The sequence below is a fragment of the Neocloeon triangulifer genome, unplaced genomic scaffold (assembly GCF_031216515.1).
Source record: "Neocloeon triangulifer isolate White Clay Creek 2 clone unplaced genomic scaffold, ASM3121651v1 ptg000014l, whole genome shotgun sequence".
Classification (NCBI taxonomy): Eukaryota; Metazoa; Arthropoda; class Insecta; order Ephemeroptera; family Baetidae; genus Neocloeon; species Neocloeon triangulifer.
Genome location: NW_026775556.1, coordinates 27,575,323 through 27,592,849, shown reverse-complemented (window position 1 = coordinate 27,592,849; position 17,527 = coordinate 27,575,323). Strand labels below are relative to the sequence as shown.

At 34.8% G+C, this 17,527-nt stretch overlaps 3 protein-coding genes across 8 annotated transcripts; 1 reads left to right on the top strand and 2 right to left on the bottom strand.

Moving 5' to 3' along the window:
- Positions 1-926: 926 nt before the first annotated feature.
- Positions 927-10,954, bottom strand: LOC132199587 (protein croquemort-like). Of its 6 annotated transcripts, none has more exons than XM_059624418.1 (11): positions 10,696-10,954; positions 5,997-6,116; positions 3,518-3,678; positions 3,314-3,455; positions 3,053-3,262; positions 2,931-2,996; positions 2,724-2,869; positions 2,235-2,526; positions 2,045-2,118; positions 1,653-1,880; positions 927-1,490 (listed from the first exon to the last, which is right to left on the bottom strand). In XM_059624418.1, exons 1-11 carry the CDS (start codon positions 10,696-10,698, stop codon positions 1,397-1,399), a joined length of 1,536 nt encoding a protein of 511 aa, XP_059480401.1. In that variant the 5' UTR covers positions 10,699-10,954; the 3' UTR covers positions 927-1,396. The 6 variants fall into 6 exon arrangements, with proteins under 6 accessions (XP_059480401.1, XP_059480399.1, XP_059480400.1 ...); XM_059624416.1 differs by lacking the exon at positions 10,696-10,954 and adding an exon at positions 8,873-9,049; XM_059624417.1 differs by lacking the exon at positions 10,696-10,954 and adding an exon at positions 8,873-9,048 and having other exon boundaries at positions 1,662-1,880.
- Positions 10,955-13,315: 2,361 nt separating this feature from the next.
- LOC132200303 (programmed cell death protein 10) lies at positions 13,316-16,217 on the top strand. Its single transcript, XM_059625684.1, has 5 exons — positions 13,316-13,600; positions 13,920-14,097; positions 14,156-14,285; positions 14,348-14,512; positions 15,423-16,217. Exons 1-5 carry the CDS (start codon positions 13,529-13,531, stop codon positions 15,505-15,507), a joined length of 630 nt encoding a protein of 209 aa, XP_059481667.1. The 5' UTR covers positions 13,316-13,528; the 3' UTR covers positions 15,508-16,217.
- On the bottom strand, positions 16,079-17,134 carry LOC132200304 (mediator of RNA polymerase II transcription subunit 11). The gene is made up of 3 exons (XM_059625685.1): positions 16,893-17,134; positions 16,699-16,839; positions 16,079-16,636 (listed from the first exon to the last, which is right to left on the bottom strand). Exons 1-3 carry the CDS (start codon positions 16,966-16,968, stop codon positions 16,374-16,376), a joined length of 480 nt encoding a protein of 159 aa, XP_059481668.1. The 5' UTR covers positions 16,969-17,134; the 3' UTR covers positions 16,079-16,373.
- Between the last annotated feature and the right edge of the window lie 393 nt (positions 17,135-17,527).

Below are 17,527 nucleotides of genomic sequence, written 5' to 3'. Positions count from 1 at the left end.
AAGTAAATAAATAAAAATGATGACGCAGTAGTGGCGGTGCCACAGCCACAGTCAAAACAACAAAATTAAGAGGTGAATAAATTAATTACTCCACACCAGTTGGTATTAAATAATGCTCCGTGAGATAAATTTAGTTGCTGTTTACTGATAATTTTCATTGTTGAAACAATTTAAAAATTCCATGAGAAAAAAATAAGAGCTTGCCTTTTGAAAGCTCATAAGGCCGATAAGACACTGTCTTGGCCTGACGAAAAAAATAATATTATTATCTGTAGCCCTGCATTATAACACTTTTTTTAGTTTTCATGCCTCTGAATTTTTTTTTAGCCAATTATATAAAGCTACTTTTCTAAACACAAATTTGAAGTTGAAAAAAAAATTCAACACCAAACTGTAAAAATTCTAATTGTTAGCATATTTAAAAAGAAATCTCTTTTAATATTTTGATATTTAACTTGCTGCTGTCGATAAGGAATTGGTGTGACTGTAGTGGTCTCTGTAAGTGGACAAGGTCAAATGTGTGACCAGGGCGTCCGCGAGTCGGACGACGGCGGCCAAGCAGACGTCGTGCTTCTTGCGTGGAGCCGCGGACACAACTCTAGCTGGAAGGAGTCGCGGGAATTGTGCAGTCCATGTTCCACTTTGAGCACCTCCTTAATGGCATCCATGCCGCCCTTCTGGAAGTTGTCCGACAGGATGCAGTAGTCGATGTTCAAGTGCGCCAGCCGGTCTTTGCAAAAAATGCAAAACGATATTCACATAAAATTAATACCTCAACTTAATAGAACGAAATGCGCTTGCATATTTTTTTTTTTTGCTCTGTAGGCGATTGAGTACAAAAAAATGTGACTTTTTAGATGAACAAATAAGCGATCTTCAAAATTTCAAATTTCAGATAAACAGGAGTGAAAAAAGGTAATATTTTATATTAATTTTTACATACAGAAATTATAATTTTATTAATTTTTCTAAATTACAAATATAATTGGAATAGAGCACTTTGCCGTCACTTTAAAAACCAGAGTAAAATTTTTGGGACAACAAATGACATTAAAACTGAAGTAAATATCATATTTTATATAATGTATAGGAAAATCTCAATAGAAACACACGATCACTTCAATAATGCCCTATCAGTCTCTGCATCAAAATTATTCGCCGCGCGCTCCTTTTTTATCACATGAAATTTTTGTTCCAAAAATGATTTCATATTTAAATTATAAATAAGCATCCTAAACGAGATTTTGGTTCACACGAAGATACAGTCACTTGACAAAACAGACAGCAATGGTGGCCAATTCCAGCTCAAGAGTGGCGCAGACACGATTCACACATTGGAGCAATAGACGATTGCCCTGCTGGACGGGCGGCCAGTGCGGCCACCATTGGCCGCATGTCATGCCGTCTCTTCCTTGGCCACTTTTCGGTCTTGGCCGTTGCCAGTCTTCTTCATGAGCGGGTAGCCCGACTCGGACGTGTTCAGTTGGATGCTAAAATTAAAAAATTTTACTAATTTTGACATAAAAAAAAATTCGTAAAAATTCCCAAGTGATGATAAATTTTGTTTCAATCAAGATTAAATGTTTAATTAAATGTTTTTTTTTTTTAAATTTTAATCTTAAAATTGGATTCAAAATAGATAGTTTAATTACTTTTTGCACCTTTTCTCGGACGCTTTGGCCACTTTCAGACGAATGAGGCAAGAAATGGCCACTACGACGGCGGCAACTCCGACCACAGCCATGACCATTCCCACGATGGCACCATTGCTCGGCAGGGCCAACAAGGCCAGCAGCGACGACGCCATTTCTGGGGTCATCGTCGCCCTCTGCTCGAACCAGATGATTGGGAAGAAAACTCTCGGCACCCGCTTGTACATGCTGAATTATTTCAGTGATTTTATTATAAAAATATTATTTATTATTATTATTTTTTTTAAAATACTTAAAATAATTCTAAAGATTAGAAACAAGGCTGACCTTGGTTTTTTTTTGGGATTTTTCTACGATATACTATTAAAAATTTATTTGTATATTTAATTTACCTTATATACTGACTAGGTTGAAGGAGGATGTTGATTTGGAACCTGGCAGCAACATCCAGAGGAATTCCAGTTGTCTGAAATTTTTTTAATTATTTAGAACTTTACACATTTTAACTTTAAATCAATTAAATCTGTACATTTTTAGTAATTCTAATTAATTTTTTTATAAAATATAATTTTTATTTCTTACCGGCTCCAGAACGACGTAGAACTGGTGCTTCTCCTTTTCAGGACTCATGCCGTTGATGAGGGACGTGTAGAAAGGGTCGGCCATCAGGTAGTGCGGGTAGGAAACGAAGGCTGGGGCGCCGTAGCGGCAGCTGGACGCGTTCACCACCCCGATGGGCAGGCAGTCGCCGTTGCAAAAGCACCAGTTGTCCGCGTCCACCGTCCCGTTGTCCACGATGTTGCGACCGCCCGAGTAGCGATAGCCGGACACGCCGTGAACGTCAACGTCCTCTGTGTAGCCAAAGGTGAGTGACCTGGGAGGAAAAATACGTTGTAAAGAAATTAAAAGTGTATAAATTTAAGCACCGTTTTATAATTTTAAAAGACCTGATAGATTCAATTTTTGCTACAGAAAAGATTTGAATTTTTATATTTTTTCCTTAAAACAATCAATATTTTTACAAAATTTGCAAAATAAATTGAATTCCACTTGTAATTAATTGGAGCTCACCTGCAAAGGTCAGGCGAAAACATGGAAATGTTGGTCTTGGTCTGCCCTGGAGGCCAAAGTTCACCTGCCGAGCCATTAACCATTCCGCAAGTGGAAGGGAAATAGTTTGTTCTGTTGACATAATTCCAGTTTCTCAGACGACCCACCTTAAATTTAAATCGCACAAAACAAATTTAAAAATATAAAAAATTGGCTTAAAAAAATTACTTTGTTTAAATCGTCCGCTCCCGTGTCCATATTGAAGAAACCGTCGTACTCATCAGAATTATTTCTCTAAAAAGTTTTTTTTAATTAATTGTAATGTAAACTAAAAATTGTGAAATTTTTACTTTGTAAAACCAGCCGAATCGGTCGAATGGAATGTCGATTTGTGCGAGGGCGGGCAGCGTGTCTGCGAGCGAAATCAGAGGGTCTTCGTACCCTTCGAAAAGGTACTCGCGGACCTTTTTGGTCACGTGGCGCGTCTCCATCTGGCTGATGACCACCGACAGCGGCGTCTGCATGAAGACGCTCCAGTCGCGCGCCACAAACGCCGCAGTCTAATATACGAAAAATTATTTTTACAATTGATAAGATGATTAGAAAATTACCAGAGGAGGGAGGTTGAGAGTGGTGACTTGGTCCTCAAGGGTGCCGTTCGAGTGGTCAGGGTCGAACACCCAGCGACGCACTTGCTTGAAGGAAACAGTGTTGTTCTCATGGAATGTGACGTTCACTTTTTCGTGGAACTCGCTGGTGGATGATTAAATTTTAATTATATTAATTACAAAAAAAGAGGCTGAATTTCATCTTACTTGAATCTGTAAGGTCCCATTTGATTGAAGGTCGGCTTGGTGCTTTTGTCCTCGAGCTGCTCAGGGTTGGTCCAGTTGAAGAAGTAGAACTGGATGTACATTGGCACCGGCGTGTCCTTCCATACCTGATAACTCTGCGAGCTCTCCGACAGGTGCAACTCCTGCAACGGTTTTCATTTAAAAAATTTAATTTAGAGATTCTTTATAATAATATTATTTAACGTCAGCACTTGATTCCAGAAATTTTGAAATAGAAAAAGTAATAATTCTGATTTATTTACTAATTCTCTGATTTATTTTAATTTTTTTTTTTTAATTTCAATATTTACATAGAAAATGGCTGTAGTGATAAAAATTATGAAAATTATTGAACAAAATCTAAAAATAAATAAGATAATATTATTATTTATAACAAAATATTGCGGCATTTATAAATATTATAACAATGCATAAAATATATATATTAATTAAAATTTATCTGTAATAAAAAAATTTGTAAATTAAATCAATTATGTATTACAATTGTCTTATAAATAAATTAAATTAGTTTTACCACTTTCATTTAATTTTAAATACATTTTTTATTTTATAAAGCGTGCGGCAGCAAAAAAAATTAAAAGTTGAGCTGTTAAATTTGTAACAAATGTGTCTATATGTAATAAAATTTGGAATGATAGTTTTTATTGGCAAATCTCTCTTAATGGAGAAAAATTTAATTCTTCTTAATTAATTATTATTATAATTTTTTCATTTTATTCCATTGAACGTCCTTGCAATTGGAAAGAAAACTCAACCGCGTGCATAAAATTAGCACTGTTGTTGTTCCTGGGTGCGTAATTTAATTGAGCGTGTGAGAGAATGCGAAATTAATTGAAACGGCACAACAATTAGATACGCTATTTATTTCTTTTTTTACTCAAAGACGATGTGAATTCGCGCTCACGCGAGTTCTCTCGTCGCAGCCGCGTGTGCAATAATTAAATCGAGGAAATTTTTGACAAGGTCAACGTTGAAATAGGACAAAAGGAAACTTGTGAGTCTGCCGGCGCCCCAAACACCGCGCGCTGGTGGAAATTTTTCATTCATCGGCCGAGAAGCGAGAAGAAGCCCCGCAACGGCGCCAGGAGAGTCGCCTGATCGCGTCAATCACGCGGCCTCTCTTCATTATTTTTTCCTCGATTCTTAAAATGTGACTAGCGGACGAACCGACTCGGCAGTTCAATTTATTTTTATCGCCATCACGTTTGCATTCATTGACGCGTTTATAAATAGAGAAAAGAAGAAGAAGAAGTCGCGACTTTAGATATTTTGTTTGAAACATTTAAGACGCTGACTCTGATCTTTTTTAAATACTTTAAAAAATAACATTTTTGTTTAAAATAAAGTTTTAAATTGAAAATAAACAAATTTTAATAAATCTAGTCAAATTGAAACAACTAACTTTTATTATTTTTTGCTATAAAGAAATTTTTTTATTTACTTTGCTTCAGAGCTTATTAAATTGGAGGTTTTCCTCAAAGAGAGCAACAGCAGTGAAAAAGCAAACAAAAAATCCCAGCCTTGCGTAAATAATAAGCTTATGTAACCCGCCAAAGTATTTGGCCCAAATTGGAGGTGTTACGTTTTGTGCACTTGTAAGACCGTTGAGTACGATTTCCCACGTGGACCTTCACCCACCAATATATATTATGCGGTCTACTCCAAAAGTCCAGCAGACCGGAAAATAAACTTGCGTGCAATTACTCCATGCAAATTGAACGCTGAAGGCCAGAATTTGAAATCGAAATTAGAAAAGGTTTCCCGAAAAGTGGATTTGTTTTATAAGCTTGAGCAGCTTGATTTTTATATTAGCTTTTCTCGATTAAAATTATAAAAAAAATATTTTAATTAAATCTGATTCAACAGTGACTTAATATTTTAGTTTATTCAATTAATTTAATTTTCAATTCACTCGATATCACAAATTATTTATTTTTGCTACACATTGCACAAAAAATTCTGTCCTTGAGCTCCTTGTTTGTTAAGAATTTTCGCCTCACAATTAAGTGACTTTTGGTAAACCTCAAATTGACTAACCAAAAAAACACACCAATTTTTTGCTGTTGGTGCGTTGTGTTTTTGACAACAAGTGATTTATTTACTTGCAGGATTTAGGTTTTTCTGTTAAATTAACTACGTTGATTAAAAACATAAGGAAATTTAATTATTAGCGCTATAATTTTAATTGGTTTTAAATTTTGCAAGAAGAAAAATCTAAAAAGCGAATAAAACTTGAAAAACTGACCTTAAAATGATAATTCAAGTTAAGTTGAAGATTTTCTTGCATTAATTTGATAAAAATTTGAGATCAGAATCTTGAATGTTACAATCGGCGTAAAGATTAATTTACTTAGAGTTTGAAATTTTCCAAAAATAATCAATTGCAATTGCAAACAGCTCAATTTTAATAAAAAAGTTGTTTAAAAATTTCATAACTTACAGTGCGAAGAATGTAATCAAAAAGGTCAGGTGTCCATTGAATGGAGAAGACGCCCAGAACGGCCACCACGAAGCCCAGGCCGAGCAGGCAATAATGTCCCAAGCTCGTCCTCATCAGCCACTGGAATCAAAGAGAAATACAAAATTTAAATATTAAGAGAAATTTTTTAAGAAATATTATTTTAAATAAAAAAATCTAAAATTTTCAGTCTGTTAATTGGATTGAGAAAAGGAGAGCGATTGACAATTTTACATACAACTTGGTCCGCGACTGGAGAGAGAAAGAGTTAATAAAAATCGTTCCCCTGTCTACACGGATGGGGCGAAGATGTGCAAATGACGGGGCTCGCCGCCGACTCGCAACTCGTCTTTTGTCTGCACTTAAAGAGCTGTCACCGGAATTCGGATCGAATTTCCAACATTTCAGTGTCTCAATTGAGCCTCGGGTCAACGAGGAGTTGCTACTTTTATCATTGCAATTAATTGTCCTCTTCGCTGCTCCGACAAGATTATTTTTATTTTCCCTCCGTCCAGATGTTAATGACGTGCACCTGACGGTTATGCAACGCCGCGGATCGATCGCGAGCTGCGTTCTTTGGCGAAATTTAATTAACGTTATTACTCGAGACTATAGAAGTTCTCCGTTCCTTTCAGTCTTGCTGGAAGAGGCAATATAAGAAGGAGTGAGCCGAGGTAGAAATAAAATCGAGCAGACGACAAAGGGTTATGTAACGAGAGAGTTTGTACGTCTTTCAATTTTTATTTATTTTTTTTCAAGCCGTTGATTGACAACGGGCAAGACCCTATCCTATACTCGTTCAGAAATGCACGAGATTTGAATGACAATGAGCTCTCGCACAACTTTCGAAGGCGAGAATATGTAATTTATGCTCTGGAGCGAAAGTTGTATAATGTTGGCTAAAACAATCGTTAATTTAATTACACCTCTTGATGATCAACAACAAGACAATTCCATTTTGGTGCAGGGAAAGGTTTTGAGGAAGATTAAATGCTAAACTTTCCTTTCAGACAGCAAAAGAGAAAAAAATTGAAATTTGTAAAGGTTCAATTACATTAGGAAAATTCCAGGTTGTCTGTGTATTCAAAAATAAAAATTACAGAAAAATAATTAAGAAATTCACTTATTTCAGTAAATTTCTACAAAGTCAATAAAAAAAGTAGAATGTAATTCAAAGTATGCAAAAAAAATATCTAAATTATGAAATCTCAATATATCATTTTTGTAAATCAAACAAAATCTTGAGTCAAAATAACAAAACTTGCAAATATAAAAGCAAATTTAAAAGCTAAAATAGATTAAATAGATTTTTTTTTTCACCGAGGAAGTGTTTACACCAAATAATCAATTATTTAAAAACTGCAGTTCATTTTCTATAATTTTGAATAATCAATTAAAAAAGTTTATAACAAATGCTTATAATTAGATCTGTTTGTTGCATATAACAAGGCTGAATGCTACATTAAAAAAATAAAAAAAAAATTATTCCTTTTTGCCGACACCAATTAAACTGGTAAAAATGATTTCAATATTGAAAATGGATATTAACTTAAATTACCTATCAAAGAAAACACCTATTTAGTTTTTAAATAAATCTTGTTCTTTTGTCATCTCGGATGATATTTTTAAATTTTCTCTGTGTGCATTTTTTTTCTAAATTTAGCCCACCCATCTGATAAGGGGGGCAAGCAAGGCTAACGCGTATTGAAACCAACTGAATCATTCGTCGCGTCTTACTCGAATTTGCTATTTTTAATACAACGCGCCCTGAAGAATTTAACAAAACATTCGTTAATCAACGTCAAAGGTTGCTGACAATGAGAAGGAAAAAAATATTTGTGGCCTTTTTAACAGAGACATTAAAATCTTTACACATGACATAAAAAACGCGGGCCTATTAAAAAAGTATCCTCTTGTCCACAATGAAATACCTCTGACTAAACCACACGTCCAAATAAGCCATTGCGAAAAGGTCCTTTGCCAAAAATGCAGCACAAAAACAACAGTTAAGAACTTGGTTTGCACCTACCTCTTAATTAATCTCTCGCTGCTGCAAAAGATAAAATTATAATTTGCTGTCAACTCTCTTTGGCGCACTTGAACACAGTAATTTCTAGATAATTCAATTTCAAGTGCAGCGACTCGATTGACAACGGCGTAGTGAACGAAATTGAATCACACATTCAACACAAAATTTCTCCAGAAATATAGATAACACAATTTCCACAAGCAAGATTATATCTGTTGTTAAGATTTGTTTTATTAACAACGAGTGCCCTAAAATTTATATAAATGCAAACAAACTTTTCGTCAATAGCCTTGGGGAAAATATAGCCGTTGGAATTTGGTGGCTATTTCTAGCTGTTTGTTTGCAATATACAATTCTCCATGTGCGTATGACAACGTGTCACATACCAAACAATTTAATGATACAAATTTTCAAATTTTTTAAATACTCACGCGAATATTTCTATTTAATTCCGCTCAGAATCCAAACAGGCTCGTAAATTTTATTTTGGTATAAAAAATCATGAAAGCAAGTTTTTAAAAAGGTACTCATCTTTTTTTCAAATAATTTACTGTAACACCGCTCCACTTAAAGCATCCTGCGCGGTTCAACAGACTCAAGCCCAATTAATTTTGCACAATTTCGTCCGCAGTGATTTTTAAAGAAATCGTCTTCAGCCTCAACGAAAGATCAATGCAATTATAATTTTTATGGAAAATGAACACATTTTTTCCTCTTCCGAGAAACATAAATATTTTTATGCATTAAAATTAAAAGCCGATCACCAGAAAGTTGCGATAATTATTAAGCCGACTGCATGCAAATTTTGGGCCAAAATAATCGGACTTGCCTGCTTATTTTTCATCTTCGGCGCCATGAAGAATTTTTCTTTGGATTTTCTGCTCAAATTCAAGCTCTCTCGGGTCTTTTCTATAACCGTTCTGAATGAAGTTTACACCGGCAATGAGTTGTGTTTTGCCAGAAGAGGAAGGTTTTAGGCTGGGCTGCACACACGCGAAGCACCGCCTTTCCTCTTCGTCTTTGAGCGCGCTGCTCGTCCGAGTCTCAATGTCAATCACGACAATCACGCGAATAAAAAATCCGCCACACCTGACATGATGGCATTTTGCGCCGGCAGAAAAATTTATTATGCGCAAAGTATCAAGCTAGAAGAGTTTTACTAGTCAATAAAATATGATTAGTTATTTTATGTGGAAGAAGAACTTCCTAGTCTTTTGCCGATCCAGCTTTTATATGGGCCATTTTCGCTATCTGGACGGTCTCTTGCCGAAAAAAACTTGAGACGTCAAATGCATAAATAATGATCACAGTGGGACGCCAAACGTACATTAGTCCATATTTAAAATATATGCGAAATGTCTGATTAATTTTTTTGCTTCGTCAGTGACGTTTATTGAGGTAATAAAAAAAAACTTTAAAAGCTGGCTGGCCTTCATATTTGCAAAAGAATTAAGATGGTAATTATTTGACATTAATCTTGATTGTAAAATTTCTGCACAATGAAAAAAAAATGCTCTACATATCTTCGATCCAAGAAACTCGTAAAATGCGGCAGACGCGTAAAAATGTAAAAAAGTGATCAAAGGCGAGGCCAACATTAATTTGCTCATTGCTCGTGGCCATGTTGAAAATTTTTGCAAGTAATCGTTTTCTTCTTTGTGTGCCCACGCTAATTTGAGTGAATGAGATTTAAATCTTGTACGAGTATATTCGGACTGACTTATGAGCCATGAATTTATTAATAAAATAATGAAGCTCATCTGACAATGAATATGAAAACGTTTCATGGAATTATTTCCATCTTTTGGCTCAATTTAATAACAGAAATATGATAATAGACAAGATTTAAATAAAATTGGAGAAGCCCGAATTCTTCATTTATTCATCATCTACTCGAGTGCCAACTTATTGAAACAAATTTATAGTATTGAAAAAAATTTAATCTGTTGAATCATATATATAGAAAAGTTATTTATTATTTTATTATGAAATTTTAAAAAATTACTTACTTTGTAAGTATTAAAAAATTTAAATTTAAATATTTAAAAAATATTTATCAATGCAATATATTTAATTTCTATTGAAAAATGCTGAATTTTGGTTTAAATTGTATAAAATTGCAAAAAATTCTTTATATTTATATTTTTCAAAATAATTTTAAGGCAGCTAATTAAAATTTGTAAATTTTCATAAAATATATCACTTAATGAATAATTTATTGGAACAATTAAAAAAGTATTTTAAAATTCCATGACATTAAATTTGTTAAGATTTCTGTTATTTTGTGTGTTGAATCGAGAGCAACTTCATTCAATTCGAGCCATTCAGATTAACATATGAGCAAAAAACCGGTGCTGTCAAATGCTGACAGCCAAATGATCGACGCAGTCTATTTCTGGCACAAAAACTAACGAGAAATAAGTCTCATCGTTATCAATCCAGATTAAATTTAGAACGAAATCAAGCAGCTGAATTTAAAAAAGTTGTCAGCAAATTTTTTTCATGCCTCCTTAAACGTGACCTACACGCAACATAATAACCTTTGTGCTCTTGTTGCAATTATCACACATAAAGTTCAAGTAAGGTCGAATCCTAAATTTAAACCGAATTACGCAAGATAAACCGAGAAAAAGAATATAAAATTAAACTTACCATGTTCGGAAGCGATTTGCAGAAATAATCGCGGCAGAGAGAGAGAGAGGAAAAGGGTTAATTAGGCAGAGAGCGAAGGCCTAGCTCGCGTGCAGACGGCGGCGGCCTGTCTTTCTAATTGTAAGGTGCTCATCCGTATTACAACGAGATGATCCTTGCCCTTCTACTCGCGGCGGCACCAAGAGTAATGAGAGTGGCGACGCGGAGAACGCACAACCGAGTCGTCTCCCCTCGGCCACCTGTTTCCACCCACTGGTCGCGCGCAACCCCCGGGCCGCGGCTTTTATAGGGGTGGAAATCACGTGGAGCGCATGTTAAACAAAATAATCTTGTTTGATTTTTGTGTCTGACGAAATTTTGGCAATGGTGACGCGTTTCTTACACTTGAACAAATTTTTTGTTATCTAATTAATGTTTTGCTCAATCGTACCTAGCGTGCGTGTTTTTTTGCACATAGATTTTGGAGTTAAGTGAAAATAAAATTATAATTTTGAGAACTTATTTTAATTTTAAAATATAAGTAAATATAAAATTTTGCTACACAATGTTTCATATTCAAAACGTACTGTAAAAATCTTCATTTCTGTAAAAAATAACAAAAAATTATAAATAAATTTTGTCTTCAAAAGGTGCAAGATATATTTTCATAACTTTCTTAGTATATTCTCTTGTGTCTCATAAGTTCTCAACTATAATTTGATTTTCACGAAAATTAACATGTTTTTTTTACAAGTTTTATTTCTGAAGTTTTTTATCACCATTTTTACAATATTTCATTAAATTTTGAATTGATTTAGTTAAAATTATTGTTGATTAAGTAATATTTTTATATCTTAAAATTTAATTTTTATACATTGAAATATCTCCTGAATGTTATTTAAAAAGAAGATATATTTGACATATAATTTAATTTTGAATTTGGTATATCATAAGCTTAATTTTCAGAACATTGATTGTTCTTGCAATTAACCCTTTTATTTTAATCTCTATAACAACCCGTGACCTACAGCACTTGGGTTGAATCCGGTCGAATGTGAAAGAGCGTTCTTTGTTTTACGGAAGAAATTCATTTTACAACTGATAAATGCACCCGACCGCATTTTACAATAAATGGTGTGTCAAATAGGGTCGTTTGATAAACACAATTATTTTATTGCGCTTTGAACTCTTGGCTTCCAACCTAGAATAATAATAATAGATGCAGTGGGATTGAAGTCAATAACGATAGTACCAATATTTTTCTCGTAAATTTATTATTGTTTTATATCCAGAAAAATAATAAATTATTTAGATCATACTCTGTTTTAAGGCAAAGAAATTATAAGAAAAATGGGAGAAATACATGTTTTTTCGCGTTTCAACACTTTTGAGAGATTTTTTACCCCAATTCTTAGTGCTTCAGTTAGGAAAAAAAAATGGTTTTTGTTCTCATTTCTCACTTATTCCGTCTGTCGGAGAAATGCAAACTTCAGAAGTTTCAACAGCAACAGGATAGTATGAGCTACTGTGGTATTCGCGCGACGAGATTATTTTACTCCATTTACTATATGAGCAGGCTTTGTGCGCTTTTTGTCCACTAATAACCACAACGGAATATTATTTAAGCACTTATACGATTTTAATCTCATTACTCTGCATTTATCTTATTTATGCTATTAAAATTTACTTTAAGAAATTCATGAAACTGAAGAATTCTTTAAAAAAAATATAAATATATAATTTTAATTTTATATAATAATTTATCAGCGCATAATTACTTCTTCAATTTATTATGTAAAATTATAAAATAAAAATTGGACTGACGTTGAAATTTTTTTAAGGAGGTGAAAAACCAAAGCCAAGCTTTTTCCTTGTTTGTAAAAAAAAATTGGTCCTATTAACAAACAAATGGCTTTACTAGCTTCGTCCACGGTCTGCGAACTTATTGCATGAGCAAGAAAAATACTAAAAATCAGCAAATTGAAAAGCCAAATTTTTAACAAAAATATTCGCAATCTTCAAACCAACAAATTCAAGTACAATTTAAGTGCTATATTTGTTAGAATTTGATAGTTTTTGCTAAAAATGTGTTTTTTCAATTCGCTGATTTTTGTATTTTTCTTGCTCATGTGACCGAAACTGGTATGGAGCCGTCTTGTTATTTTTATTAAAAACTATTTTTTACAACAAGTAAAAAAGCCTGAGTTCTATTCTTACATGATCATCTCCTCAAGTGTCAATTTCTTGAACAATGTTTTTTAAAAGAGAAAAATTTAATATTTTATCTAATTTGAAATTTAAATATTAAAGCTTTTAATAAGGCCTAAAAAATATGCGATGGAAATTTTAGTATCAAAATTTTTAAGCAGTGATATAACATTGGACATAATTATAAACAACAAATAATAATTTTGAAAAAATTTTCGCATCTTTTTTATTGATTTGAAATAAGAATAAAATTTGGTAAATTGCTACTTATTTTAAACTTTATTATTGATTGAATTGACTAAATTGTTATTTTTTTTTATTGATTGCAGGCGCGTTGTGCAAATTGATGACCTTTTCGCGGGTGCTCGGCTGGTGCGCGATGCTTCTTTGTTCTCTGTGCTGACGTCAGGTTGGTGTCAAACGCGCAGGCAGGGGGGCGTGTCCGAGTTGGTCCGTCCGAGGTACTCTGCTGCTCAGCTCGGTAGACGGAAAAAGATAAACACGAATTCGAAACGCAGTCGAACACGGAATCGTCGAATTGTTATCTGCGCGCTCGGGGCTTCTTTATCTCGAGGCCCGTCGCGCTCTGCTCTCGTCGCCGAAGGTGTCTTGAAAATCCGCTATTACGGCCGGGCCGAGCAGGAAAATGGCCATGGGGGACGATTCTCCCGTGGTGTCCCTCATTCTGCCAGTGCTAATCAGGCCAATTCTGGCCCAGGTGAGTCGACTTTTCGCCCTCGCGCCCCGTGTGTGTCCGACATTTTTCGCGCGTCTGCCAAGAATTCGCCTCGCGTTTTGCAACGCCCGATTTTCCCTCTCGCACTATTTCCAACTATTATTTGTTTTGACGCTTGCATCACACCCGCCGCTAGCTTGGCAGCAACCCCTGCCAGAATTGCGAGCACTTTTGATTGTGGCAACGACTGCTTGAATCTTCCACAATCCGTCTTTTCTCTAATCAGTTATATATAAATCTCCCTGCCATTATCACGTCTGCTCAATTGGTTCTCCGCAATTAAGTTTACACTCGGTTTCAGCTGGAGAAGAGGGACCTGGTGGCCTCACAGACCCTCCGAGCGGCCATCAGCAAGACAGAAGCGTCCCATCCGGGCTTCACCTACAACCTTGTCAAGGGAATCATGCGACGGGGCGACTTCAGCGTCAACATGAACGAAAGCATCCTCAGGTTGCAAGGGACCAGCACTGAAACTGATGGTATCAATTACACTGCTTGGAAAATTGTAATTTATTCACTAATTATTTCACTTTGCAGTCGAGTACAGATTGAGCCGATCAGAGGACTCGTTTCAGGAGCTGAACAAAAAGTCAGCCTCGCTGAAAAAGATCCTCAGCAGAATCCCTGACGAAATCACCGATAGGAAGACTTTTTTGGAGACTATCAAGTACGGATTTGGTTTTTGAGGAGATTTTTTTTATATATAACTGCTCTCGTTGAATTCTGCAGGGAAATTGCTAGTGCCATTAAGAAATTGTTAGATGCCGTCAACGAAGTTGCGTCGTACCTTCCTGGCCCCGCCGCCAAGCAGGCGTTGGAGCAGAGAAAGAGAGAATTCGTCAAGTTCTCCAAACGCTTTAGCAATACTTTGAAGGAATACTTTAAGGAGGGAGAGTGAGTATTTGGAATATAATATTTTGATTGAAATCATTTTAGTTTTAAGAAGTTGACACTCGAGGAGCTGAGCGTGGAAATGAAAAGATCGGGCTTTTTCCTCGTTGCAGAAATTGTTTTTTATTCAAATACAAACAAATGGCTCAAACCATTCAAAATCATTTTAATTTTAAATCGTATTGAATTTGTTTTTGTATTATAACTTTATCTGGGATTATCACAATAATCTTTTTTCATGTTGTCTATTAATTGTAACATAATCCAATTTATCTAAAATTGGTGAAGTATTCTTATAATTTTTTATAAGAATTTCACAATCAAGGGGTGATGTCTCAGAATTGAATTTTAAGCTCTTTTTTTTCCTTGATGCTTTCTTTGAGGGGCCTCTATGTGTCTGAAGTAATTTTGTCCAAATTAATGTGAGCGATGAGATTTTTCCAGGTTTGAATGATTTGAAAAAATCACATTGATGCAGCATTGATGGAAAATGGAAAACTAATTTTAAAGTCATCAAGTATTCTTGTCTCTCAAAGGTTTTACTATAGACTCAGCCTTGATCTGATGGACAATGAGAGAAAAGTTATGGCTCCTTGTTTTGATAGATTCTAATGTTGTCAAGTCTGCATGAAGATGAATTTTTTTCTTTGATTTTAAATTTTAACTAAATCATTTGTCATTGTTCTACAAATTTTACCTGGAAATTGCTTTGATTGACTAATTAAAAGCAATTTTACCTTTATAAATCAACAACTTACTGGTTTAAGTGATTTCAAGATTTTTTTTATTGCATAACTTTTGGCACCTGTTTATCTTATATAAGTCTTTTTCAATTCTATCGATTAATTTTTTTTATGATTCTCTATGATTTTAACAACACTCTCATCATCTAACTACTTTATTTTTGTTCCAGTGCAAATTCTGTGTTTGTAAGTGCGCTTTACCTGATCCACCAGACCAACATGATCATGTCGACGGTCAAGGACAAGTGCGAATGAGCTCAGCAATGCAAGTCGAAGCAATATAACTCTTACTTAGAAACAAACACACGCGAATCGTTTGCCACCTCCTGCGCAGCCCACGCGGCTGTTATTTAATTTATGAAAACATAATCAAACAAACACTCCTTTCCCTCTAACTCTCAATTCAGTATTTTAGATGGTAAAAAATTGTAACCGAATTGAGTAATTTATTATATTCTTCCCTTGAAATTTGTCTATTTTATGGAGAAAAAACCCCCACCAAATTAGACAACCACGTCTTTCATCCTTACTTGTTAGCTAGTACCTGTTGATCGATATAATTAATTGGCCTTCCTGTTGTTTACTTGATTGTTACTGCCCCCGATTCAACACTGTAGACAGATCGATTTTGGAGAAAGTGCAGAGTTTAGAAGGCCATTTTTTTGTGAAAAGTATAAATAATATATATTATTATATATATTCCTTGCAGAGATAAACACCGTCTACCAAAAAATAATAACTACATACAAAAGAAAGATAACATATTTGTACATATAATAATGGATGTCACTGCTCGAAATTAATTATTTTTTAAGCACACGAGTGATATGGTTGTTGTATTTTATTGTTGAAACTGGGTCTAAATTGTATAAGAGAAAAAGAAGAAACATTCCTTACTGCGGTAATATAATATGTGAATAATTGAAAGAGGTGTTGGTTTTTGACTTAATAAAATTTAAATTTCATATGAGAACCGATTTTATTACTAAATCCGAAGATGCAAAACTCACTAGACTAAAATTCATAATTTTAAATATTAAATGAAAAAAATTAAACACTAATGCACAATTTATGAAAAAATCTCCTGAATTTTCACAAATTTTGGTCCAATTAACTTTCAGTTAGTTGCTGTTGGGTGGTCCCAGCGAAGGTGGTTGTGTCGGAGTCGGAGGGGCTCCTGACGAAACTGGGGTGCTGCTCCCACTTGGCACTGTGATGGGCTGTTGCTGAGAGGAAAGTCTAGGCGCAGAAGGTGGTCTGGCCCCGAGGTGTTTGTTCTTGATCTTCTCCAAATTGTTGATTCTGCTCCGAACGTGTTCCAGTCGATGCCAGGCCATTTGCAGGACTTTCGCCGAGGCGTAGCCGGACCCTTCGTGCGGTTGGCCTTCATTATAAGAATAAGAAATAAATTTCTATTTTCAATTATTAAAAATTATGCTAATATACCAGTGGAAACTTGAGTGAGGTAGTTGATTTGATCCGAGAGCTTGGTCTCGACGTTGTTGAGGGTTTTCAAAAACTGCGTCGTGTGCGTTTCAGCCTGTTTCAGACTGGACTTTTCCTTGCTCAACTCCAGCAGGGCTTGACCTTTAATAAAGTAATAATAATCAACAACTATAATGATGAGGGTAAATACAAACCAGCGCTTTGCATGCAAGCGATCACATCCGTTTCGATTTGGTTCAGAACTTGAAGCCGGTCCATGATTTGCGACATTTTCTACGGCTCAAAAGTGGAAAAATCCGAAAGGAACAAAATAAAAAGTTTCTGGAAAACAAGTGCTGACGTGGAGGACAGAATTTTGCAGAGATTTTCAACAACAAAAAGGAAAAATAGAGTGCAAGATTTTTTTTGGCCTGATCACTGGTGTTTTCAGAAAAATATAAACAATTCGAATGGCGCGATCTGATTGGAGATTTCAATGCCATGGCTTGGTCCCATTGGCGCTTTTTTGATTAAGAGCGCGCAAAGCACGCGCTCATCTTTGAATTATTTTTTTTTCCATATTTATAATAACTTGATATATGCAATTTTCAAAACCACGGGGTAAGTGACATTTGGCTTCCAAAATATAATATTCAAACGCTTGAAGTTTTTATAATTCAGTTCGTTTATTGAAAATTCAAGCAATATGCATATATTTAAAATGATATAAGAGCCACATTTCATAACTTTCCATGCACTGGTAGAAAATATTATTGGATCTGCATCAAAATTGCAATGAAATAAGTCAATTTAGGTAATTAATTTAAGTCAAAGGGTAAGCAATATCCTG